This window comes from Plectropomus leopardus, chromosome 2 (assembly GCF_008729295.1).
Source record: "Plectropomus leopardus isolate mb chromosome 2, YSFRI_Pleo_2.0, whole genome shotgun sequence".
Classification (NCBI taxonomy): domain Eukaryota; kingdom Metazoa; phylum Chordata; class Actinopteri; order Perciformes; family Serranidae; genus Plectropomus; species Plectropomus leopardus.
In genome coordinates this window covers 981,299-1,009,296 of record NC_056464.1, presented here as the reverse complement: position 1 = coordinate 1,009,296, position 27,998 = coordinate 981,299, and the positions used below count along the sequence as shown (strand labels likewise).

Below are 27,998 nucleotides of genomic sequence, written 5' to 3'. Positions count from 1 at the left end.
TTAGGGTAACGATGTCAGTGTAAGCCAATGAAAGGCAGAGTGAGGCGGGTCATACCTTCTCCATCCTAGTAAACACGAATTCGCAAGCTAGACGGATAAAGAATCCTGTCAAGAAACGGCACCGGAAAAACAGGGTTTCTCTCTGTGAGCAGGAATTTCAATAAACCAGAATAAACCCTGAGGGACAAACTCTCAGAGCTTCCTGCAGCTGCTGGCTTAGCAGCGTTATTCTTCATACACTGACAGGTGAGTCCCATCGGCTGCTGCTGGACTGTGTTGACTGCTGAAACCCTCCCAGACCTCCCTGTCCGTCCATCAACCATACTGTGTCACACACACTGTGGCTTTTGTCTTTGACATAAACTTGAGCAGAGCCACGTGCACACACGTTTGGAAGCTGTGTGTGTATGTCTATGTGTGTGTGTGCGCGCGCGCGCGTGTGTTTGTGTGTGTGTGTGTGTGTCTGTCTATGTATGCTTTTGTCGGTTCACACGCTTCCTTGTCCGGTTGCGTCTTTGAAACATATATACGTCATTGCGCATGCGCGAGAAATTGGCCTCTTGAATTAAGCAATAGGTTCGTTCGTTCACTATAATACATCCATGGTTCAAGCTGAACTGCGCCTCGCCTGGACAGCGGACGTGAGGGTGGTGGGGGGCGGTGACAAAAAGCTGCAAACAAGTCGGACAATTGTCTGACTTTTCCAGCATCCTCCAGTCTGTACAAGAAGTCACCGAAGCTCCCACATCCTCATAGATTGGATTCCTTTTCATTCAGATTTTATCAGATCTGTTTATCAGTCTGTTTACAGTCTCCAGTTATTGTAATGAAAGACAATGTTAATATTTCAAATATTATACAGTAGAATTGTGATTTCTGTTCATGGTTCAGCCTTCATTTACATGAATTCCTTATTTATATCAGCATTATGTCATTTTGTGCTGTTTATAAATCTGCTGAGAGGTTCTGTCACCCTCAAACTGCATCAATATATTAAAACCATCATTACAGCTCTCAGATCAGTCAGACAGCCCATGGTCAGGGCCTCACATCTGTAAACGTGTTATTTTCAGAATCCTCACATCACACTTAGACTACTGATGCTTAGACTAGACTACTGACTTAGACTACTAATCCTTCTTTTCCTTCCTTCTTCAAAATAATTAAAACACTATACAATAGACTTTGTATAGTTTATGATGAATTTATTTAGTCTTTGTGACTGCAAAACACTATCATAAGTCACAACATGCACTCTGTTAACAAGATAAACCTTCAAATAAGACAAATCAGTTCCAAATCTCTGAAATTCAACAAAAATAAAAAGTTTATCTGACATGTCATAATAATGAGTCATTTGAACCAATCAGCTGAGAGCCAGGTGACACAGTTGCTTTCCGCCGACTGCTGAAGACTGGCTCTACAATCTGTGGCCACCTCAAAATCGTGAAATTATTGCCGTCCTCTTTTGCATGAAGTCAGGGAAAGTTGGGCTGGTTGGGCTAGGGCAGGCCCCCAGGAAGTGTGCCATGCTCTGAAGCAAAATTTACATAGTGGCTGAAAGAGGAATTGCACCGTCACATGATGCACACCGGCCCAGAAAGACTTTCCCCCATTTGCTTAACATTGGGAAAGAGACCTCCTTAAATCACTGGATATTTTTTTTTTAAATTTAATGTTGACTTTTCAGAATGCATTTTTAATAGCATTATTAAAAATATTAAGTCCTAAAGACGTAAAATGCGCCATTTTCTGAATATATAGATATTTCTCCAGACATAAAATGAACGCGCATGTGACACGCGGGACTCCACCACTTGCACGCGCATGTAACTCTTGGAGTCCCCGACACAACACAGACTTCATGCCAGCTGTAGTAATGGATATTTTTAAATCATAATTCATCATTTTGACCATTTTACAACACATCCATATGCTGTTGGCTGTAAAGCCTGTAATATGGACGTCATACCGTGTCTGTATCATAAACTGTATATACAGTCTACGGTCTGTATTCAAACAACTGGTTATCAGGAAGCAGCGCAGAGCACTAGTGACAGTTATTACACGGAACTGAAGGTAGTATTAATGTAAAGTTGAGCTAAGTAATAATACACGGGGCAATGTTACAAGGTATCACCTTTATTACATTTTTGTGGGCACAACACTTTTTGATTCTGTTAATTTAATTTCTCCGGTCATGATTACGATATGTTTTCCTGATAAGTTGTATGTATATTTGAGTGTGTGTGTGTGTGTGTGTGTGTGTGTGTGTGTGTAGAGACAGATATACCATTATCTGATTATCACGTAAATATTAAAACCGCTGTCAGCAGCTGTTGCTAATAAGCTAAGCTACTACGAGAGGAATGCTCATGAACGAGCGCTGTTCACTTCGGAGTCAGTGCTTGGGTATAATCGGCCGCACACGGGCACGTTCGGCTGTCATTAATCACTACTACGCATGCTCTATGGGCCAGTAGATCCAGGTATTTTACACTTTTCCAAACCCAGAAAAAGAGTTTGTTCTCTGCTTCATACGTCACTGAGCCATGGATCTATTATAAATCTGGATACAGCCGTGGGGGCGGGGCCTAGTTCATTGCTATGAGAGCTGCTCAGTGGCGCATGAAGCCATGGATTTATTATAAATCTGGATACAGCCGTGTGGGCAGGGACTCCATGGGCTAGGGTCGGTCACAAATCTAATTGGCATGCATTGCTTTTCGATCGCCGGTGAACTGGGTAGGATCGAACGAGTCTAATATTATCACTTCCTTATAGTACATCCATGAATATTACACGAGAGGGTGTGCCGACTTCACTATAATACACCCATGTGGTGTGCTCAAACATTATTTGAGCATAACAGTGATGCGGTCAGGGCCGAGGTGCTTGTGCATGTTGCGCCGAGGTCCGCAAGCATCACTGAAGTGCTCAAATGACGTTTGAGCACATCCTTGAGTGTAATATTTGTGATTATACAACTATTACCAGCTCTCAAAATAAAAAGCTTTTAGAGACTGTTATCTCCATTTCCATGGAAACACACTAAGTCTGACTAATTCCTGGAAAACAATGAGTCATGTCAGTAGAATCCTAAATGAAATGAAATGTGGTTCACTACTCCAGCGAGTAGGTCTGACCTTAGCAGCAAACTAGCAACAGACACATTTTCTAGTCCCTCCTCAGTCTGCTGGCCAACTCGTGCATATAGTCTACTTTCAAGAGATCGTGGAGTTTCCCAAACTAAATAACACAGAAATGCTCAGCTTGCTCAGTTTTGGTACAACTAAGATATCGGCGGACCAAATTTAGCAATTACACCCACAAACTTTACCTGTATTTTAAGCTAGTAGCTCCGTGTCACGGCACAGATGAAGGGATGCCAGAGGATGACAAACATTTCCAATAACTCGAGAGCAAGGTAAAGCCCAAAAGTCACAATAAATGAAAAAAGATGGAGGTATCATCATTTCCAAAATTCCTAAAATCTTGTTATCTACTGAAATATTCTGCTTCTTGATGGCGTTTAGCCTTTCACATTTCACTGCCGTCCCAATGACTTAGCCCTATATTTACCATCTTGCCTAGATCACAACTAAGTGGTTTTTAGTTTGCAGATAAGTGTGCTGTTTTCATGTCATACACACAAATGCCACTTTTTTGTTGTGTGTTTGTACATATCTGTGCAGAATATGGTGGTTTATGCTGATTAATGCCGTCTTTATGTTAGTTTATAGTTTACACCATTCGTGAGGTGGCTGTTAATTTGTATTTGTTCAGCCTTATTTACATTAATGAGAGTTAGTTATGAAAATAGTGGCAATGATATACGTGCTGCTGCCTCCTACTTGTATAATTGCAGTAATAATTGCATGTCTTCTGGAGCTATTATTCGGAAACAGGGGAGTAATTGTCCTAGTACTGAGGCAGGTGTGCTGTAATGCATGTTTGAACACATTCTAAAAAGTCTTGTGGACCAATCAGATTTCTTGGTCAGAACTACTTTTTGTACAACAGAATTTATTATTATCCCCCATTCTTATGCAGTAACGTGGGCACAATGTATTTGCTACACATTGGAAAATTACAGCATTTCAAAAATATTATTAATAATAAATGTTATTCATGTTACTGTTAACATTTACAGTAGTTTGACCTGCAGGTCAGTGAATTCATGTGTCTGTCAGTAATTTTTTTTTTTTGCCCACAGATGAAAGAAGCAATGCCTGAAAAACATGTCTCACAAAGAAGATAATGAAGGGAAAGAGAGGTGAGCAACACAAACAACATGCCACTTCTGAGAATCATGACACTCCAGAGCAAATTGGCTTGATTTCTCACAAAATCATGGAAAAGGGCTATGAGTAACTGAATATGTAATGGCCCAAAAATCCTCAAAAAAAAAGTTCCACCAGAAAATTACCTGAAATTTGTACAAAAAAGAAAAAGAAAAGTAAAACACAAATGGGGGAAATGACCTGAAAGAAGTGATGGAATAATAATTAACAAAAAAATAAAAATAAACATGTATTTTTTTTTCTGTAACCTGATTTTAAATATATAATTATAGTAGTTTTAAATATACTTTTTTTTCCCAACTGTTTTTATTCGTGACAGCAGGATAGGTACAACATTTTCAGATGTTTACAAATCACAGAAGTTTTTCTTCACAATAACTAGCATAACTAGCAGCTTTGCTCTGCTTTCTTCCTTCCACAGCCTCCTGGGTTGCAAGGAGAGATAAATATGGTTTTCTTGATATTTTCCCTAGATATGGTTAATTTTCTAATGATTATTTTAATCTTTTACAGCTAACTTTCAGATCATTTTCACTGTTTTTAGCAATTTCTGAGATATTTTATGCCAGGTTGCTGAGGTTTTTTTAAAAATGTTTTTGACAGAAATCAAAGGAGCATTGGGCGCCCAATAGCTCAGTTGGTAAAGCCTCATGTACTAAGGCTGTGTCCTCGCAGCAGAAGCTTTGGGTCGATTCCAACCTCGTGCCTTTGGTGCTTGTCATCCCTTCTCTCTCCACCCCAAAAAATGGGCTCAATATTAAAATATTAAATAAGGTTTTATTCAAAGCTGAAAAAGTGTGAATACATTTTTTATAAAATGCAACGTTTAGCTTTAGCTGCCAGTAAAGCTATAATGTGTCTTTTTGTATTCCTACATGTAACTGTGACGGGTGGCACGGTGGCGTCGTGGTTAGCACTGTTGCTTCACAGCGAGAGGGTCCCTGGTCAAAACCCGGTTGGAACGGGGTTCGGTCCATGGGCAGGGGCCCTTCTGTGCAGAGTTTGCATGTTCTCCCCGTGTCTGCGTGGGTTCTCTCGGGGGTCTCCGGCTTCCTCCCACAGTCCAAAGACATGCAGCTCAGGTTGATTGGTGACTCTAAATTGCCCTTAGGTGTGACTGTGAGCGTGTGTGGTTGTCTGTCTATATGTGTCGGCCCTGCGATAGTCTGGTGATAGTCTGTACCCCGCCTTACGCCCGATGACAGCTGGGATTGGCTCCAGCCCCCCCGTGACCCTTACGAGGACAAGCGGTTACAGAAAATGACTGACTGACCCCCCAAAAAATTAAACCGATGTGCTCACATTTCAAAGGTTTAAATGCTTGTGAAAGGCATCTGAATGCAGCGCAAGAAAACTGATGTTGATCCAGGTTTCAAAGGGTTAAGCCACTGGAGAAGTCACTCCATGTAAGTATAATGCAGCTGTGATGAACTGAACAGCATTTTTTTAAAACTTTTTTTTTAGCTCTCACCACACTGAATTGTACAGCAGCATCCCTCGAACATGTCTGCCCATTGTTTACCACCCAGACTACAACATCACCTTCATGGGCCTGGAAAAGCTTCACCCGTTTGATGCAGGGAAGTGGGGGAAAGTCATTCACTTCTTAAAAGGTAAGAGGAACAGCGTAGCAGATGGGGATGACGTCTTCCAGAGCTGACATACGTGAAATCACTCAGAGTGGATCAGAGAGGTGGGGAACAAAGAGGAAAGAGTGGGAGGTGAGATGTAGCTGCATGAGAGGGGAAAGGCAGAGCAATGGAGCACAGATAATTAGAGGAGACTATCTGTGTGAGTGTGCCGGTACGGTCGAGGCCGCACAGAGTTCAAGGCCAAGAGAAAACTGTCAGTGGCTAACTGGCACCACTTCACACAAAGTTGTTGTCACAGCACCACAGATTGTCTTTGTTATAGAAAGTGCCAAATGCAGCTTAATGACTCCACAAAATCAAAGTTTCAGAAGAGTGCAAAATAAAGAAGTGAGCATCTGCTGACTAAGGAGAACCTTGGATTTTTAAAGTGTGTCTTTGCAATACTTGAAGAAGGGGTAGATGATTCTTCAAATTTTAACTAGTGTGGTTTTTATGGCCAATATCATGCTCAAGTTTTGCACCATAATCTCAACATCAAGATATTGCAGTAGTTACTGAATTACTTTGAATATCATCATAAAAATATAAATTATTGGTACACAAAATAAATGCAGTTATAGACATGAATAATCTGTTTATGAGGCTTATCCTGGCTATGATCATGTCCAGGATATGGTGTTTATACGAACACAGAGAACTTAGGTTATTTATATTTATAAAATCTCCAACTTTTTTTTCATGTAACAACAACATGATATTTCCAGTCTCAAGTATGTTGGACATATTTGACTCTAATCAAACGATGTCTTTGTGTCAGAGGAGCAGTTCATCACTGATGGAAACATCGTGGAAGCCCAAGAGGCTACTGAAGAGGATCTGCTGGTGGTTCACTCTAAACGCTATCTCAACAGATTAAAGGTAGCTGTGTTTTTCCTCAACACTGCTGTCTGTAGTGCATCTCTCATTACAGCAGCATGTTCACCACAGCTCTTCTTTACTTCACTTCTTCTACATCTCCTCTGTGTATAACATGCATGACTCTGCAGCAGTGTGGAGCTGAGGGCTCCATCAGAAATGAAAGTAATTTGTTAGTAAAATCAAATGTTACTGTTTACATGAATAACAGCATCAGTGGAGAGTTTATTGTCCGGGATTTTTTCTGCTAAATGTTTCCTCTATTTGAAAATGTCCTCCTAATGCTGCAGTGCAGGAGGTGACATAACAGAACAGAGTTCTCATCAACATGCTGTGGATTATTCCACAGGGGACATATACTGCTTTCAACTCAGTCATGTCAAGAATATTCAGCACCTCTTTGAGTCCTTTGAGTCAGTAGGCGGGTTTCCATCAACCCTCATATTGTACAAACTGAAACTGTGAATGTAAAAATAAGCCTAATGGAAACATGTTAATTTTGAAAAAAAGTTTTTAAGCTCACATGAGGGGGTATTTCAGAGGATTTGAAAAAGCAACATTTTTCAGAACTGAATGGAAATACTTTTTTTCACTTTAAAGGTCAGATGATATACAACAGAGTCACATGACATTCTAAATAACATGATGCAGTATGTGTGGACAGAGGAATAGACCAAGATTTAAGACTTAAACGAGGCAAAGAAATTAGGGCAGCAACTAGTACTTATCAGTATTTATCACAAACTCCAAGCAAACATGAGGGAGACAAATACAGTGACCATCTTGCAATTGTGTTTTATTGACATTTTGAAAAAACACTTAAGTTTTGCACAAATCTGTAATGGAAACCTGCTTAGTAATAATTTTAACAGCTCTATTTCATCTCAAAGCTGCAGTTCAGTTGTGTGTGTCAATTTGCCATCCAGTCAGTGATGCAAACATTCTGAGATGTGGTTGTAAATCTCTCAAAAAGGAGTCTGCTGCAGGAAAACTACAGCTGATAACAGTAGCATATGTTCAAGGACTTTGTGTTTATTCTCTCTCGCCTCTGCTACACACACAGCAAATGTTGGAGGGCTCATGAGCGCTACCTCAGTACTCTGCTGTTAATGTACTCTCTTCTGTGCTGTTCTGTTCTCATATGAGAGTCAAGGCTTAAGCCTGAGCTCACTGGCAACATTAATGTCTTTCTTTAGTCAGCTTTAGTACAATTTTATATCCAAACCATGATGGGAACACACTGACACATAATATGTGTTTTTTAAGTTCCTGTTTGGCTTATTATGCTTTTCAGTCAGCAGAGGTCAATCTGTGGTTTTGTTATGCCTCCAAGGAGGCCCGAGGCATTATGTTATTTTAGGTTTCTGTCCCTCCACCTGTCTATCCCATTCTTATGAATGCAATATTTTAAAAAGCACCCTAAGGTAATTTCTTCAAATTTAGCACAATCGTCTACTTGGACTCAAGAATGAACTGATTAGATTTTGGTGGTCAAGGCCAAGGTCACTGTGATAGTTGTAGTAACAGTAGTTTCATTCTTGTGAACACAGTATCTCAAGAATGTATTGACGGAATCATTTGGCGCAAACATTCACTAGATGATGAACTTATTCGATTTTGGTGGTCAAAGGTCAAGGATACGCTGACCTTGCATCCGTCTCATTCTCTTGATATCTCGATATCTCAAGAAGAGAGTTTCCTCAAATTTGGCACAAATGTCCACTGGACTCAAGAATGAACTGATCAAAATTTGATCAAAGTTTAAAGGTCCAGGTCCCTGTCACCTCAAACATGTTTTAGGCCATACCTGCTAATTAAAACAAAATTACATACAAATGTCTAATAGGATATAATGAGGAAGTTCTGACATTTTATAACCAAGAGGTCAATGGTCAGCTTCACTGTGACATCATAATCTTATGCAAAAATACTTTTCAGGCCATTACTCAACATCATATCTCAGAAACAGAGGGGGAGACAGGTCAGGTACTGAAGAGAGTCAGGTACTGAACTGGTGACACTGATCCGTAAACTGGTGACTGTAGAGATCTCCTGTGCTGCCAGGGGGAAGATGTGTGTGAAGCATCCATGTTTTCACAGACATGGATGTAAACTGCATGTGTTGCTTGACTGATGGCATACAACCTTATGGTAGTAATTTTAGTTTGAGGGAGGGGGAGTCATAGCACAGGAAAGCTCTCTGTATACTGTGACTAACAGTGCTCTTTTTCACATCAGTGGTCTCTGGTGGTGGCAACCATCACAGAAATCCCTCCTCTCCTGTTTCTGCCTAATTTCCTGGTGCAGCGGAAAGTGTTGAGGCCTTTGCGGACACAGACTGGAGGAACAATAATGGTATGTATTCATGTCTCTTAATGTTTGTAGCTGGTTATATTAATGGTACATCCTGCAGAATCTCCCTGAAAACATTTATCAGTGTGGATGTGAGCGGAGGCTTCGATAAGTTCTCAGCTCATGTACACTCATTTGAGTCAGTCAGACTTGCAGTGCAGCGGAGACAATCTGGCTGAGTTGGAGAATTGTTATTAGACCATATTCTAACTGACATCTAATCATTTGCAGCCATTAATGACTTATAAATGTATAATCGGCACATAGACGTGCTTTGTCTGTCACAACACAGACTGCAGACTAACCTCAGGTTGAACACCACTGCTGCCCAGCTCTAAATATTTTTTTTATAACACTGATAAGCAAAAGCATGTTCATATTTAATGTATCAGTGAATTATTATTTAAAATGAACCTTGCAACAATGTAGTAGTCTCGGTGATTCATTTTTTAATTTTTTTTTTGCAGCTGGAAAGCGCAGCCACATGCTCCTCAGTCTATGTCAATGTAGAGCTTTAATATGAATATTCCAATAATATCAATATTACATAATATATAACAGAATATTATTATTATATATGTAGGCTGTAGATTGGTACATGTAATGGATGTATAATTTAAATATTGTCCATTATAACCCTTTTGACTGCAGCACTGATTTCTTTCCACACGGCATTTTTTTTAGACTTCAACAAATGAAACTTTTCGGGCTGCAAACAGAATCAGTTTGATAAACTGAACCTGGGATTTCAGTGTTTCCGTTTCCAGCTCAAAGAAGTTCCTCCTCTTAGCTGTATTTCTCCTCTGCATGTTGTAATGTCTTGCAGCGAGGCCTCTGAACCCACAATATATTGTGGGAGGGAAATGTTAATGACAGTTGTTTTCTGCACCTGCATCTATCAACAGCTTCTCATTTGTACGCTGTGATCAGCGAGATAAGAATGTTTCATGAATCACATGAATCTTATCGTGAGATGATTTCTGCACTTGGATCTGTGCTGTTTTTCTCGTCGGATTGTTAAATGAGGGCCAGTGTGTTTACCTGCAGAGACTCTACCTTCCTTATTTTCTTCTTATTTTGCTGTCTTCTGGACGGTCCTGGGCACAGCACGCAGGTGATGTCAGCACTTTATAGAAAGGCAGTAACCAGGTGTCAGACCATAAGCAGCAGGCATCCAAGAGAAGGCAAGGAAGCAACAAAAATTGTGGGCACAGCACTGAAAAGAATGCAAATAAAGTAAGGTGAAAGGTCAAGTTCAAATTAACTTTCACTTTTGCAGCTCATATTACTTTCCTGCATAACATGAGCAAATTGGTGTGATTACTTTTGAAAATACGGAAGAGAGGAAATGTAAATCTAGAGAAAAATACTAGAAATCTGTTAAAAATACAGTTTTTAAAAATCAGGGAAAAGTAAAAAGAACTGTATATCTGTTTGTTATGCTTATACATTTAAATTTATGTTACACAAATATATATATATATATATATATATATATATATATATATATATATCATTTAAAAGGTAATTTTCTTGTGTGTTTTTAGTGTGTTTTTTTCACTTGTCTTTTTTGCTGATTTTTTGCACGTTTCCTGTAATGTTTACTAATTTCTAATTTTTTTAGATCATTTCTTGCAGAGTTGCTTATTTCCTTCTTATGTTCTTGAAATAGAACCCGCCAATTTTCTTTGTTCCTAAAGGGTTAGGGATTCTTCTTGTTGCCAAGGTCAAATAATGGCCCATGGGTTTTATTTGGCGGTTGTCTTGAATTGATGTCAATGCTTATGGTGAAACATGCTAATTTTCATAACTCCTGAGCCAGACAACATACAAAGACAAATGGACCAACTTTCTCATACAAGTTTGATACAAGGAATTTAATGAAATTTCCATTTCCATGGTACAACCACTCTATTGGTACAAAACAGGCAAGTGATACATTGTAAGCCCATAACAGTGTAACTTGTGCTATTTTGATTGACAGTAGTCTCCTGTAATAGCCAAATGAAACTAGATTATTCTCTTATAGCAATTGTTATCGAATGGATGAGGTGTATGTACGTGTGGTGCCAGGATGAGTCATTTTCTTGTTGGTGGGGAAGAGCTCAAAGCAGAGCAGGTACCTGATGAAGCAGGAATAATGTTGTTGTAGGTGACTTATATCATAGACGCTTCACATTCAGTTGCTACAATCTGGTTTTAGTTCAGCACCTCACCATCTGGGTCTCTAAAATGTTTGCTCCCCTGGGTCAGAGTTTCTCTGTCAGTGTGCACATTCTCCTGTCAAGTTTGTCTTTAAAGTTCACAACTTTTGTGTGGGAGGTGGCTAATGTCTTTTTCAGGAGCCATTTGTGCATAGGCAACAGTTTAATAATGAGACCCCACATCTGTGCCCTGTGTTGAAAAGCAGCATTTGAACAAATCACCTTTTTATTCAATTTTCATAAAGAGTTTTGGCTTCATTTACCAGTATCTTTTTTTATATTTTTTCTTAAATTTGTTCTTAAGGAAGGTCCAAAGAAAAGTAAATGTCAAATTCATGATGTGTTTTTAAATCCCAGAATTTCCCACCTGTGTTCTTATAAAGGTGAATCCCGTTGTCCTCTTAAGTTGGAAGCGTATGTCAGTTCATTGTTATTAGCATAAGTCAACACCCTGAAAATCACCAAAAACAGGCATGAGACTGCAGGGCCGTGTGCATGCACAGAAAAGTTGAGAGAATTAATGCCTAAACAAATGTCTGCAGAGGGTAGAGCACCGGACTCCAAACATAAAAAAAACGTGTTCTGAAGTGGTGCTGCTTCTGCAGAAAGTGAATGCCAAATAAGCCATCAGATTGAGTAGAAATAAAAAACGCAAAAAGATGCATGGGTAGATAAAAATAAGCATTAACCACCTTACTTGCAAACTGCTAAATTTAGAGATGAAGTTAGAGACAGAGAGGGGAAACAGACTGAGAGAGGGGAAGAGAGAGTAAGGTTGAACAACTTTACACAATATTTTTGTAAATTATTAATAACTAAGTCGTAACACTGTTTTATCTTTATCACTTGTTGTCCTGCACGTCCAAACTGCCTGTAATATTTTCTAGTGTAATCAATCACTAAATTATTATATGGCATGATTCTCATTAACATTACTGATGCTAATTGTGTTCGTGTTGTCTTTAGCTTGTAATGTATTTTTTGAAAATAATGAAAATTATTCCATTATTATACTATAAATCCTATGGAATTGAAGAAAATGCAATACCTTATTACTTTGCACAATCATGTTCACACAGAATGTGTGTAAGAGTGCTCTTTTGTGTGCACAGGTTCTGTTCTTACTTAAGACTTATGGTGAATGCAAAAGCCACTTAATAAGTTTGATTGTTTATTTGAAAAAGGTCTTTTTCTTCAAAAAAAACCCTGTGATTTTCTGTTTCACTTGTAAAGGATCTATTTTGATTCCTCTTTCTATGCTGATATCGAAAATTGAACTGAAATATTTTTGTCTTCCACAGGCAGGAAAAAACTGGCTGTGGAGCGAGGATGGGCTATAAATGTTGGTGAGTGAGTTTGTCATGTCAGTGACCAACCTACACAATATGCTTGTATTCTCCAACGTTTTGCTGAATTTATTTTTTTGAAAATATAATTGCTGCCTGAAATATGTTCCATGGGGGTCTTTCAGTCATTTTATTTTACAGCCGTCGTTGGCTAACACTTTCTGTGAAGACCACATCTATAATGCATTATGACGGCATTCATAGTGAATTATAATGCATTTATAATGCTTACTGATGCACTATGTCATTAATCATAAACTGTTATAGATTTGACTTAGAATGATTTCTAAGTAGCAAGGATGCTCTTGACTTGTTATAAACACACACACATCAACAGTTAACTGTAGCAAGGATTACTTAGCCACGACCATGACCATCATGGGGGACACTATGCATTAACAGAGGGGAGGCACTATTTACACACACTTCAATATAACACTGTCCAACTCAACTTCTTCCTCCTCTCATGTGGCACATTAGGATGTATTAATACAGGCCAGGATGTATTAATACAGGAGGGACAGCCCGTCTTTGGCTGCTTAGCGGTGGATATCTCTGCAGTACAATACACAGGCATTTTGGACATAATGTCAAAAGTGTTACTTCTTCACACTTTGTTGATGGGGTTAGTTCATCTATTGAATGTTTTAAAATAAAATTATGGTCAGATCTTACAAAATGCACCTATGATCAGGATCTGATCAAACAACTTGAACGGGTATATTTCTTTCTAAACCCGCTCTTTGCACAAACTTTTTTATTGGTGGCAGCCATGTTTTTTGATCGATCTCGCTCATTTATTAAAAGATTGTGACAGTCAGTCCTCCAAGGTTGTCTTCCAAATTTGGGGTTCATTGGGTCAAAATCCAAAAAAGTCTACTCATATTACTAATTCTCATAAATGCATGCAAATTAGCAAAGCACCCATTATGGTGGCCTTAATTGTCCAAAAGGCTTTTTTGTAAAGCACGTTAAGAAATGTGACGTTAAAACGTTAAAATTTTTCATTGTTAACCAGTACACCACCGCTTTTGGGTAGATAGACGATTTCAGAGCCAGATCTTAGCAGTTAAACCTTTCCACAGAAGGTTGTTCACTATTTGGAAAGTCATTCTTGATTAATATGACTTAATTCCTCTGGCCATGGTTTGCACCAAGCAGGGAACAAAAAAGCTGGATCAGACTTTGACTCTGTAGCTCCTGCTTACTCAGCTGCTTCACACCATCTGCTGATGAATTGGAAAAAGATTGATCTGCATCAATAAACAGGATTTTGATAAAGATATAAAGGCTATTCGGGTGTGCCTGACATCTTCATACTGTTTGTCTCAACACAATGAGGATGTAGAGGTTTTATAAGGCCAGGCAATAAATGGTAATAAGATTTTAGCCATGGCCTCACTGGCCTTCATTACAATGTTCACTTCACTGTAGTTTAATGAACATGAGCAAAGCAGGGCAGAGGGGACTCTAACTTTTAACCTGTATTCATGGTCATCATCTCAATTTGTTGAGAAAAATCTCTTCACAATCTTTATATATATATATATATATATATATATATATATATATATATGTGTGTGTGTATGTATATGTATATATATGTGTGTGTGTGTGTGTATGTGTATATACATATATGTATACATATATGTGTGTGTGTGTGTGTGTGTGTGTATATATATATATATATAGATTTTTTATCCCTGTGCATGGTGGCTCGTCAAGTATTTTAGTAGCAATTGAACCGTCCCATTCTAATGTCAATACAGCCATTGTTGTCACTAAGCTGTAATAAAGTCAATAACAGACCATTTGAAATGAGTTTGGTGGTTTAGAATAATGGACCTGTCAGATGTGCAGTGACATTGAGCCAGTGGATTTTTTGTTTCCTAGGAGGAGGCTTCCATCACTGCTCCAGCGACAGGGGAGGGGGCTTCTGTGCCTATGCCGACATCACTCTGACCATCAAGGTAAGACTGATGTTTTACGTAATGTTTGCTTATTGCACTCATGAGAGCCAGTGTTCCCATCTCATGTAAGGAGAAGCGTGACTTAATATTCAGTTACATGTTTTATTTAATTGAAGCTGCAGTCAGAAACTTATGTAAATAACTTTGTGTCATATTTACTGACACTGTCACTATATTCTGTGAGCTGGCTGCCATGTCGGAAACAGTCAACTGAAGCACTGCCTACCTAACAATAACTAAACTCAGATGTTTCTGAAAACATCTGAGTAGAGAAATAGGCAATACAGTAAATTAATCTGATAACAATTTGAAGACCACTTCTAAAATGCATTATCAAGGTATTCATAGTGGATTATAATGCATTCATAAAGCATTATAATTGCACTCATAAACACACTACTGATGCACTATATCAATTGTCATAAAACAATACAGATGTGACTTACAATGATTTATGAGTGGCAAGTGTCTTATGGATGCTCTTGATTAATTATAAACTAGAGGTTGACTGAGGGGGTTAGAATGCATTATAAATACCTTTACTCACCTATACAAATCAACAACCCATGTAGTATCATAAGTTATCATCGTATGTGTTGAGTAAAGTGAGGTACATATTGATGCATTTATAACAATTTCTGCTTCATCATGAGGTTTCATTGTTGGTTTTAAGTAAAGTGTAATCATTTCCATGCATTTATAATAATCGATGCTGCATCTTAAGTGATTAATACCTACATACACTAGAATACTTTGAAACTACCTTTTAAATACTGAAATGTTACACTCTCTTACATATAAAAACAATGTGTCAGAAGTCAACAGAGTTTTTAGCCACAGAATCAGATTTTGCAGTGACAAGGAATCTTCCAGGGTCACAATTTGCAAGATTGTTAGTTTTGAAATTTTTGAAGAAGTTTTTGCAAAATGACCATTTGTTTATCAAGTACTTACCTTGTGTTGCCTTGAATACATCCACAGTGAATGGACAATCCAAAAAGCAAACATTCTTCATGAACTGAAGTAATAAGGTTCTGCACTTAACAACAGCAAACCTATATCAAAACATGTGTTAACCAACTGGTGCAGTATAATCCAAGCCGTATTTATGCAGTTGTATGCTCGGTACTTCCCAAGCACATGCACTTTAGCGAAAACGTTAAAACTTCAAACACTAATCTGGCTACAGTTAGTGCACCCTGAGTCTGCCTGAGCGGAGTTCAAATGCACACGCTACTTGTCCAGTGCATGAGATTGTCTGTACTGATGTTTTTTAAATTGTGACGACTTTAATTGAATCCAGTGGCCTGCGGGCAAAGAGCCACAGATGAGCTGAGTCAGAAAGCACTGAAACTGTTGTGGGAGCTGGTCTCACTCATCGTGCTCTGGCCACAGTTGCTGCTGATGTTAACTGGTTTTGCTTTACAGCTTTTTGTGTAAATGTTCAGTATCCTGCGGCTGATAAAGGTACACCATTATGCTTTACAAATGAGAATTGATGTAGACACACAGTATAAAAACAGAGGGAGTAAAGTGTTTAGATGCAGCTATTAAAAAGGTTATGTTCAAGAGAAATAAAAGAAAGAAAGACTTTCAACTGCTTCTTACCAAAAGAGCTTAACCAGGTTAACCGGTTTTTCAGCTTAAATGTAATTTCATATCAAAACTATTTGATATTGTAAACGTTTTACTTTGAAATCCCCTGGAAATAAGTTGTACTGTGCCATCTTCAGAGAGAAAGCAAACATTTTTCCATTAATTTCACAGTTTCTGTTTGAAAGATTGGAAGGCATCTCCAGGGCGACCATCATCGATCTGGATGCTCATCAGGTGAGCCGATAACATTACCTCTCTCTGTGTCAATGCTCATCGCTGCTTAGGGGCTGACATCGATGACAAGATAACCCCCCTTTTACCACACCACCAATCAATTGGCGCTTACTGCCATATTCAGTAGAATGTATCCCAAAAGAAATGCAGTTGCAAACAGCAACAGAGTGTGGAACAGCTTTGGATAACACTGGACTTTCACCCAGATATCTGCAGTAATGCCAACTCTCCCACAATTTAGATCAGATCTAATGATAAGAGGAGCAGCTTTTTGTAGATGAAGCAAACTTTTAGACTTCACAGAATTAACATTGAAGTTTCACTGATGTTCTGCTGTGCCGTCTCTGCCCTAAGTGTGCTCTAAATAACCATGATAAAGGTTAGGAAAAACATCATTGCCATGTTCTGAATCCAACATTGACTGCTGATAAGAGGATGTAACTGCTCCGTATGTCCAATCCATCACCACCATCTCCTCCCACAGATAGGGATGAGTTTTAGCATGCGACTGATACAAAAAATTGGATAAGTTTGTCAACAGTAAAACAGGATCCTGTTGTTGTAGACACACCTGGTGCATGTGCATTTTCTGACCATTATCCAATTGAATATAGCCAGAGACAAGATGTTTCATGTTCAAATGATTAACATAACTGTTTTTTGTAAAGTATGCACTTATTCTGAATTTGATGTCTGTAACATGTTTCAGAACTTGGGACAGGGCAACAAAAGAGACTGAGAAAGTTGTGGAATAGTAAAAAACAAACAAACAAAAAACTCCTGTTTGGAACCTCCCACAAGTGAACAGGTTTACTTGTAAAAGACAAGAGTATTATTATTGGGCATGACAGGGGCAATCTCAGGAGGGTCACTTGTTCACAGGCAAAGTTGGTCACTTCGTGAAAAACTGTGTGGGCAAACAGTCAAAGAGTTTGAGCAAAACCTTTCCCAACACACTGTTGCAAAGAATATAGGATTTTACCATCTACACTCCATATCATTAAAAGATTCAGAGAATCCAGAAAAATAACTGCACACAAGGGACAAGGCTGAAAACCAATTGATTGTCTTTGACCTTTGACCCCTCAGGCTGCACTGCATTGGAAACCAACATTATTGTATAAAGGAAAACATTCTGGAAAACCATTGTCAGTAAACACAGCTCATCACTGCATCTACAAATGTAAGTTCAGACTACACCAGGCAAAGTGAAAGCCAGGTAACAACAGGGATGTGGGTAGTTGGGGGAGCGGATGGATCATATAATGGCGTCATATTAAATGCATTTACACTACAACAGACAGCAAATATGAACACCAAAATGCAGACAGTTCACACATGAAATGCAGCAGGTGTTTTTCCTAATCAGAAGACAATTTATTGTAGATTGACACGCAGCTGGGTAACAGCACTTGAACTAGCATGCACTGTGCACAGCATCATATAACAGATGCAGAGTTACAGATTAAACAAATTAAAACTGAATACAAGAATAATCATATGCTTGTAACAGTTAGCGCTAGTGACAGTTTAAAATTTTTGTTACAGAATGAAGTGAATACACGGCAACCAACCATCCAAAAATATTAGTGAGTAGAACTTCTCTCTCTCTCTGTCTTTCTCTCATTCAAATCTATCTCTCACACACTAACAAAATGGGAGGGACAGATGCACAGTTTAGGCCTACTTATAGTCAAATACAAAAACTGAATATACAATAGCTATTCATACTAACAAGCCATTTACCAGACGGCAAGCGTCCGAAAACACTAACTTAATTAATTAAATCAACACAAAAGTCCAAGACGCAACTCTCGACATTATAGAAATGATACGTCCTCTTCTTGCTGTCATCGGAGGCAAAGCATAGCACAACCAAATCTGTGACAGAACAAAGGTAACATAACTTACTAAATGACAGGCTATAATCAATCATAAAATTAGATTAGCTGATTTAACCATGCAGTTGCCTCAGGAAGGCTGCATCATGGCTTTTGTTTCAACAACCCTACACACAACAAAATTCTCTGCCAGTGGTGTTCAGTACTAAGACAGTGAAATCGGGCCTGACAGCAGCACATATTATTGTGACTGACTGACCAAGACCAAACAAGTGAGCATGTGCTGCGCAGGAGAAATAATAAAAACATTTGCCTACCTTAAGAAGACGGTATGACACCAAACGTGGTCGTGTGCTCAGGGGGGTGCTGGAGTCAAATCAACAACTTCCAGAAACAAGGCCGACTTCTCTGGACCCGAGCTCATCTGAGACTGACTGGCACAAAGTGGAAAAGTGTGCGGTGACCAGTCCATATTTCAGATGTTTTTTAGAAATCACAGACGTTGTGTCCTCAAGGCTAATGAAGAAAAGGACCATCCAGATTGTTACCAGCTCAAATTTCAAAACCAGCAGCTGTGATTGTATGGGGTGGTGTTAGTGCCCATGGCATCATGGGTAACTTGCATACCTGTAAAGGCACCATGATACTGAGGTACACATAGGTTTTGAAGCAACATATGCTACCATCCAAACAACATCTTTTCTTACCTGTTTTTTCCAGCAAGACAATAAGACACATTCTACACATGTTCCAACAGCATGCCTTCATAGAAAATAAGTGCAGCTACCAAACTGACCTGCTGCAGTCCAGACCTAACTCCCACTAAGCATGTGTGGCGTGTTAAGAAGAGCAAAATGTAGCAACAGAGAGCCTGGACTGTTAAGCAACTAAAGTCATATATCAAGCAAGAATGGGAAAAAAATTACTTTGAAAACTTCAACAATGGATGTCTTCAGTTCCTAAATGAGTGTTGTTAAAAGAAAAGGTGCTGACCCACCTTTTTGGAATTTGTTGCAAGCTTCAAATACAGAATAAGTGTATATTTAAAACAAAACAATGAAGTTTGTCCATTTTGACATTGAGTATCTTGTCTTTGGACTGTTTTCTATTGAATATAGGTCAAAAAGGATTTACAAACCATTGCATTCTGTTTTTATCTAAGTTTTACACAGTGTCCAAACCTTAGTTGAATTGGAGTTGTAGCATTTCCTCTCATAAAGACTTCCTCTTGCAGGATGAATGCACTCTAGCAGATCTAAAAGTGTCTTCTCAAGTACTCCAATTTTAGCAGCAGAAAGCACTTTCCTCAGCACTTCAACAAATGTCCTGACAGTCCAGCATCATCTGAAAATCAGCAGAAGTTCAGTTGGGCATATATACTGCAGATGTATACAGATATACATCTGCAGTGTTAGTAAATAGACCGCTTTTTTATCTGGTCACTGTTAGAGTATTGAGCTCACTTTAGAAAACAATGACTCAACATTTTTGCTCTGATTATAATATTTTAGTCTTACTTAGTGTTTTCAATTTAATGATGATGTCTCAAGGCTTCAGAGGTCCATGGCTATTTTCCAGGAACATACCTTTATTCATTTTGAGCCACGGCTCATTGGTAATGCTGCATCTTTACCTTCTGACACAGACAGGGGATCAGTACATATGCTGAGTAAATAATTCACGAGGAACAAAGAACAAATCTGCATGGAGATGGGCCTGAAGTACCCCTCTCAGCAAGATAATTGGGCAGAGAGAAATACTGGGGATATGCAGTAAAATTCTAATTACAACCCTGAAACATGGCACTTAAAATGCTTGTGTCCTTACATAAATTGAGATTATGGGCTAGACAGCTGTGTTGCTTATTTACCCAGTCAACAACAAAACAGTAATGATCAATTTTAGGTTTAGTTTATAACAAGCAGGCTGGAGCTCTGCTGCTAAGGCGTATTGCTAGCTGTCTGTTGTCAACAGTATATACAGTGAGTGTGTGATTAGGCACCCACGTGGTAATTTTATGTGTCAAATACATTTAATGGACATCCACTCTTAAATATAACCCTTAGAGTAGTTATTAATGTTTTAAAAGTTCAATTTTTTTAAAGGACCGAAAGAAAGGCCTGTTTGAAGCCCAGCTCATCACATGGTGCCTCTATGTCAGTGACCCTCTGTGTCTGCTCATGACATTTTAGATATTCTTCTGCGTCAGCTGTTTGTGCTCCAGGATGCCGTTACCTTGATGAAGTGCACATGGTGGGATGACGCAGCGTGATCCTTAAGTTTACACAGCAGCACAGACTGTCACTATGGTTAAGTTTAGGCCAGGGGTAGGCAACCTGAGGCTCTAGAGCCACATGCGGCTCTTGAGCCCCTATCAAGTGGCTCCTGTGTCTCTGACTAAAAATTATATGGAAATGAATTGCGATTATTTTTTAAAAGTTTTCATTCAATTTTTCAATTGCAAAAACATGTAGCCTGTACACAGAATATGAAAATGTATTTCATTAACTAAAATATGCATCATATTTCTGTGGCCTTGGTGCCTTTTCTGCTAAATTTTGCCAAATTTCAAAAATGGTGGGCGGTCCTGGATCAAAAAAGCCTGACTAGCTATGGATTCCAAATCCAAGATAGGAGAAGTCTCAGAGGAAAGTGGAGAAGTTATTAGTGCATAGAGATAATAATAACAGTGCATGGATAGAGCTTTTAATTTTTACCACCAACACTGCAAAGTTAATGTAACAAAAATAATAAATAGTGGTAAAACATAGTGATGAATGCTCATGTAGACCCATTAATAGTATTGATAGGCTATATTGACTATATGCGTTGTGTTACGTGCAGCTCCAGACAGATTTTTTTGTTGTTGTTTTGGGCCAGAAATGGCTCTTTTGATAGTAAAGTTTGCCGATCCCTGGTTTAGGCAAAAGAGGCACATGGTAAGGAGTTGAAAAAAGTAAAATAAATGCACAACCACACAGGAAACAGACTCCCATATTAAAGTCAGTTGTTTGTGGGACCCATCCACCTCCGCACCCATCTGCCCCATAAGTGCACTTAGCTCCTTGTATTTTGTGGTTCCCGGCAGGGTTATAACCTGACGCTGTCCTTCAGCAATTTATAGGCACGCGACCGGTTCCATCCAGCCGCACTCTCAAGTGACGCTGCCTGTGTGCGTTGCATTTGGACCCGCCTGATGCCATCCAACAATCCAACAGTCAGTGTAGTAGCCTATTTTTCGAGTCATCCGCACTTCAGCCAGGCCGAATTTAACACAAAGCAGACGAGAAATCAGACAGCGATACAACATTAAAACATCCGGTTACTTTTCAGAATAAAACACTCCATGTTTGCGTCTGATCGTATTTCACTTAACTACATCAACAGATCGTCACAATGAGTGGATCCAGGCCTGTATTAACAGGTCAGAGGTTTTCGGAGGTCACTACCAGCAACACTTACAAGGAGAAGCTAATTTGGGAGGTGTTTATAATTATATATGACACAACACATGCTTTTATAAGGACCTGCATAGAAAGGAAATGGCGTGGAACAATTTATTGGGAGTAATGGGAGTGAATCCACATCACTATAATTAATCCACGGAGTGAATAGAGTTATTACTTCTTCTTCTGTAAGTAATAATGCGCGTGATTCTGTAATTACCGTGGGAACTTCTCGGTCTCGCCACTCCATCTGATCCGGCAGTGCTACAAGGTGCCAGACTCAAAACGCAACCGGTGGGAATTGACGGATAAGGGAGCACGGAGCAAAACTGCAGCAGAGTGGTAACGCAGCGCACATGCAAGCGATGGAAATCCTGGGTTATAAATCATTTTAAGTCACATCTATAATGTTTTCTAACTGTTGATATAGTGCATCAATAAGCATTACGTGTGTTTATAAGTGTATTCATAAAGCATTATGAAAGCATTATAATTCTCTATGAATACTTTCATAATGCATAATAGATGTGGTCTTCATAGAAGGTGTTAGCGAAAATTTCCCAAAATGTTGAAATGCTCTTTCAATATCTTCAGAGTTGTAGTTTTTATTCAAATGATGAACAGGCCTTATACAGTCACTTGGGCATTATGCTCCTGCTTGTCCCATACATCCATCCTTTCATCCAGGAGCAGTAGACTTGGCACAGTGACAGTCTCCTCCTGACAGCAGCCAGACAAAATGGCACCGATGACAAATGGAGACAGGAAAATTAAAAGTGATGGAGTATTTTTAACATTTAATACCTACAGCCGACAACACTATGTATCCTTGATGTGGTTCTGTGAGTCTGCACAGCGTGTCTCCATTACTCCGTTACTCTGTACTCTGCCAGCTATTGCCTACTTTGTATTACACATAAACGAGTCATCATCATGGGTGAAAAAACAATTTCTTGATTCACTTTTTGCCAGTGTTGGACAATGTTTAAAGAAGCAGACACAGCATCTAAGTGCTTTATTATTTTTACATTTTTTATCAGAGTTGTGGTTTGGCTCTGTTATAGGGAAATGGATATGAGCGTGATTTCTTGGACGACAGGCGAGTGTTCATCATGGATGTGTATAATCGTTACATCTATCCTGGGGATGGATATGCCAAAAGTGAGTAAAAGCACCATTAATTTTCTTCTCAAACTTGCTTTTTCGTAGAATTTTGATAAGCTTAATCCATTCAGAAATTATTTTCCAAACACAAAAAATATTGTCATAATGGACTTTTACTCTAAATGCACTCATAAGCAAATGTCCTTTTAATGAGTATACTTTATTGTATTGGGTTTTTGGTTCTGTCCACTCCAATGGATGGAGAATCCTTATGCAGAAATGGCCTGATAGTTAAAATGACAATAAATGGTTTTAACAGACTTTTGTTTTTTTCACCAAATAATGTGAGATTATTATACTTTCATGAATAATTAACTAATATCAATACATAAAGTGATATTTTAAAACCCATTACATAGATATTGTTTCTCATTTTTGTCATTGTGACTTAAAATATCCTCAATTTCTCAAGTAGAAACAGTGTGTGAAAATCCTCCAGAAATGTATATTTTGTGAACACAGTCAAAAAGATGCATTATAACATAAATGTATCATTATAAAATGTAATCATTACAGTATTTCCCTGTTAAAACAGTATTTGATTTTCCAGCGACACTCAGATCCACCATCCATTCCAATGGATGGATATTAAAAAAAGTTTAAAAAACAGGGAAAAAGCTACAAATCTTTCACATGATTTTTGACATGTATAAGTAATATGACATTTTATGTTTACCTTAAACACTGTTTTAACACAATTTATGTACATGGACAATATGATTAATGAGTTCAGGCCCTTGGTGTCACACAATGCCATTTGAATGATGCTGTGATTTCCTTCTGCACTCCCAAGCACTCTGCTAGCTCTCAGCGGGGAATCTGTCATGCAGGAGTCCATGCAACACTATCATCACAGATTTACACAAATTAATCTGTTAATATATTAAAGCTGATCTGACAGCAACCACATGGTACCATTTGTCCCAAATTCTAGCAATGCTCTGTGGACAAAACATCACTCTTCAAATTCTCTCCATCCATCAGCCATCTTCTGCACTGCAACACATTCAGTTCAAGATATTTTAAAATTGTCTCTACCCCTGAAAGTAATGCACATACTGGCTTGTTTAAGCTAAAAAAAACACATTTATTTCCTCATACTTACTCAGGTACCAAAGCTTACAACTGTGACACTTTTTCTTTCAAGTCTTCTTAGAAAACCAGCAGGACTAGAACTAAAAAAAACTCCCACAAAATCTGTTTCACATGCTATTGCATTGTTCTTTCCTGCTTGCAGCTTAATTCTGTTTAAATTTTGAAACTCCTAATTAATTGTCTCCAATTAACCTTTTTCATCATCTGGATTAATTATTGGAAATAATCATTCAAATTAATGAAAGCACAGCCACATATTTACATATCTGAGTATTCTATAGATAGAGAAACCAAATTACCTAGCTGAACATTTCATAAGAATTCATCAATTCAACAGAAATTGGTTTTGTAAGCATTTAAACTGCCGGTGCGGGAAGAAATCCTTTTGCATTGAATACTGCAGCAGGATTTGTCAGAGCTTCAACGTGTAGATTTGGACCTAAGCACAGGACAGACTGATAAGGAGGCAGGCAGGAAATGTGCACAATTTATTGATCAACTGGCTTTGAACCTCAGGGGGTCCAGAGGCAGGCAGGTGACGGGTAGAAGAAAGTTACCAGGAATACTAAAGTCCAGGAAAACCAAACCAGCAATGAGAACCCTGCTCAAAAAATCACAGGGAGAGACGCTAATAATAAACCGAAGTGTACTGCTGTTTGTAGGAGTGACTGATTGTAAAGGGAGATTCTGAGCGGGAGGTGAAGGGACAGCAGGACAAGGCAGAGACAAATCAAACCTATCAGGGGGAGGCACTCAGTATGAGTTCGTGGGAAGACGCAATAGGACAGAAAGTGAGAGATGAGGAGAAAAATCAAACAGGAAATACGCAGCATGAATGAACATCTGAATCAAAAAGAGGACAAAGATGATGTCAGGAGCAGAGGCAGAACGGATCATACGTCGAGATGAGGCCTGTGGATAACTGCTGCTGGTTTCATATGGACTGTTAGTGATGGCAGTTGCGCTCTGTAGCTCCCTGATGACTGTGAGAGTGGACACCCAGAGCATCTCCATGTCTCTGTGTCTTCAGGAGCCATAAAGAGGAAGGTGGAGCTGGACTGGGGCACTGAGGACTCCGAGTACCTGCAGAAAGTAGAGCTCCACTCTGAAGGAGCACTGAATGAGGTGCGACCCGACATCATCATCTACAATGCGGGGACAGACATCTTGGATGGGGACCCCCTCGGGGGACTCTCCATATCACCGCAGGTACTGCACGTGCTCAGTTGGACATTCATTGTAAAGACATTTCACATATGAGCATTGATCAGCCTGCAGTGACGGAACAGCTGGTCACACTTCATACAATAAAATGTCAGTGGAGAGCTGGAAGAAGTGTCACAGTGGTCACAATATTAGGTACACCTGTACCAATGCAATTAGTCAATGCAGTCAGATGCAACTGCAATGAAGTGTACTTTTTTGATGACTATAGTAGGGTTGGGTAATATATCAAATATACTCAATGTATCATACCTTGTTTCACAAGCGATATAAAATGTCTATCACAAAATGTCGTTTGCATGAAACTCGCTTCGGCATTTTGGTTCCCTTGCTCTCCCATGTGGTTCTTTCCCTCTCAGACAAACACACAAAAGGTGGGGCTCTCTTAGAACTCCAGAAAGTGACTATTAAGTCACATTTTGTGACCATGGAGCACCACTGCAACTTGAAAATACTATTAATATCTTAACTGGAGAGCTTTTAGTTTGTTTCCAGCTTACAGAGAATAAATCATCATGTTTAACGCCACTGCAGTAACAGTCTAACTTAATGAATGGAACTAACGTTAGTGTAAGCAGGTGAGGCGTGTGTGTTTTCATCTTCAGAGCTCCATTCACAACTATTTAGTCACATTTTGTGGCACAAGAGTGACCAGCAAATCTTTGAACTGGAGAGCTGTTAGACTGTTTTCAGCTCTAACTGAATGAATCTTCATGGTTAAAGGTGCTGCAGTAACAGTTTAACTTTTTGCTAATGCTAACATCAAACTGTTGACTGGAAGCCTTAGGTTAACAGCAACACCTCCTGCCCGGGAAGGGTTCCACTTTAACTAATTTAATTTAGGATTGTCAAACAAATAATTTTTTAATCACGATTAATATCAGAATTTTTAAATCACATTCTTTAATCACTTGTTTTTGAAGTTCACATTGACAAGTTGAAGTAATTCTTACCAAATTGTCTTGATTAGGAATCAAATGACAGCAAAAAAATGGCATTGGGAAAAAAGTGGGCATGTCTTTTAAACTGAGACTCATGGGTACCCATAGAACCCATTTTCATTCAGATATCTTGAGGTCAGAGGTCAAAGCCCCCCTGAGCAATGTTTATCCTCACTTTAGAGGGTTATATGGGTCTCTCCCAGAGAAGTCAGTATGACATGGTTGATAAGACTGGATTCCTCACATCCAGTTTTATGTGATACCAGTATGATCACTACAGCTGTAAAACTCAGCCTTGCACAGCCTCTTAAAGACTGGAATGTCAGTAAGAGATTAACAAGATTAAAAACATTTTAAAAAGTAGCGCGTTTTGTATTGACCTTAAAAGCATCCCGATTAGCATTTTGATGCTGACAGCCCTAATTTAATCATAAAAACACTTAATTTAACCTTACTACAGCTGTACTTTAACTTCAATATAGCAGTATTTTATTAAACTTTATTATAACTTTAGTTTCTTTAATTGTAGTATTTGGCAGTTGCTACTTCATTTTACATTGTATTTTAACTGCAGTTAATGTAATACTTTTTTATTTTAGTAGTTTACAGTAGTTTAGAAGAGATTTAAAAATATCGAGATGTGCATCACGCATGGGGATACAGCCAAAAAATACAGCAATGTTACTTAAAAGCCATATCACCCCAAGATTAGACACAAGCTGTTTCCACTCTCAGTGGCTGGACAAACAGGATGTGTCCCTTTCCTCTCATGTGTCATCCTGAGAAGTTTGCCACTCCACACTGGAGTAGTCAGATATGGGAAGAGTCAGGCTGCCTCCAGGCCTCTCTCCCTCCTCAGGTGAGGCAGAAAGTGTAGACTCTGTAGAAGCTTCAGCCAGCAGCCAACAACATTCAAACACGTCTCTTATTAATCTGAATGGACTGACAGCAGCTGTCCTCTCGTCTGTCTCTGCCAGGGCATTGTGAAGAGAGATGAGATCGTGTTCAGGGCTGCAAGGCGACGGGGCATCCCCATACTCATGGTGACTTCAGGGGGGTACCAGAAGAAAACGGCCCGCATCATCGCTGACTCAATCCTGAACCTGCAGCGGCAGGGCCTGATCGGGGCAGAGGCTGTGGAGAGGAAGGGCTCCTCTTCACTGGGGACCAGCATGATGCGCAGCAGCTCTGGATGTGTTGGATCAACATTCACTGCTGTCTGACGTATTCATCCTCACAGCTGAGACATGAGGTAATTTATAGTGCAGTGACTGTGTTGCAGCAGTGGCATCACTGTAAGCTCACTTTTGTCACACGCAGAAGTGTTGATTTGAAAGTCATGACAGGGGACACCCAGTGTTTGATTGCACTTATACAACAACCAGATAACAACTTTGGTAAAATCTTACATCTTAAGTATTTAAGTTGACTCAAAGGGAATGTCCTGGATAATTGTACAGAAACAATGGCACTCTCCTGAACACAGCCCATTTCAGGGGTTCTTAAATGCCACAAAAGAGTTTTTAACTTTCATCAGTTGGAGAATGATGTTTTTTGTTTGATATATGTCCATATGTGCTTTAAAGAGAGGTATTCCTTTTTTCTCAGGAAATGTAATAATGAAAGATAATATATTACGAGTCAATGATACATGGCGGATATAACTGTCCTTTGTCCCAGTCACTGACTGTCGAGGTGAAACACCAGATCGCTGTGCATGAGAACTCTAACTGTCAAACATGATCTGATGGGGATGTTAACAGGAGATAATGTC

At 39.1% G+C, this 27,998-nt stretch overlaps 1 protein-coding gene across 1 annotated transcript; it reads left to right on the top strand.

The window, feature by feature from the left end:
• Positions 1–79: 79 nt before the first annotated feature.
• hdac11 (histone deacetylase 11) lies at positions 80–27,874 on the top strand. Its single transcript, XM_042498559.1, has 11 exons — positions 80–246; positions 4,217–4,276; positions 5,769–5,917; positions 6,714–6,814; positions 9,050–9,170; positions 12,669–12,713; positions 14,607–14,683; positions 16,451–16,513; positions 22,865–22,961; positions 25,090–25,268; positions 27,202–27,874. Exons 2-11 carry the CDS (start codon positions 4,242–4,244, stop codon positions 27,445–27,447), a joined length of 1,113 nt encoding a protein of 370 aa, XP_042354493.1. The 5' UTR covers positions 80–246; positions 4,217–4,241; the 3' UTR covers positions 27,448–27,874.
• Positions 27,875–27,998: the final 124 nt, after the last annotated feature.

What these genes read in the sequence shown, in the direction of transcription:
- hdac11 (XM_042498559.1), top strand. Translation starts at nt 4,242, where the DNA reads ATGTCTCACAAAGAAGATAATGAAGGGAAAGAGAG. An exon ending in AGTCATTCACTTCTTAAAAG is followed by an intron (nt 5,918 to 6,713) that starts GTAAGAGGAACA and finishes TCTTTGTGTCAG; the next exon opens with AGGAGCAGTTCATCACTGAT. An exon ending in TGGGGATGGATATGCCAAAA is followed by an intron (nt 22,962 to 25,089) that starts GTGAGTAAAAGC and finishes CTGTGTCTTCAG; the next exon opens with GAGCCATAAAGAGGAAGGTG.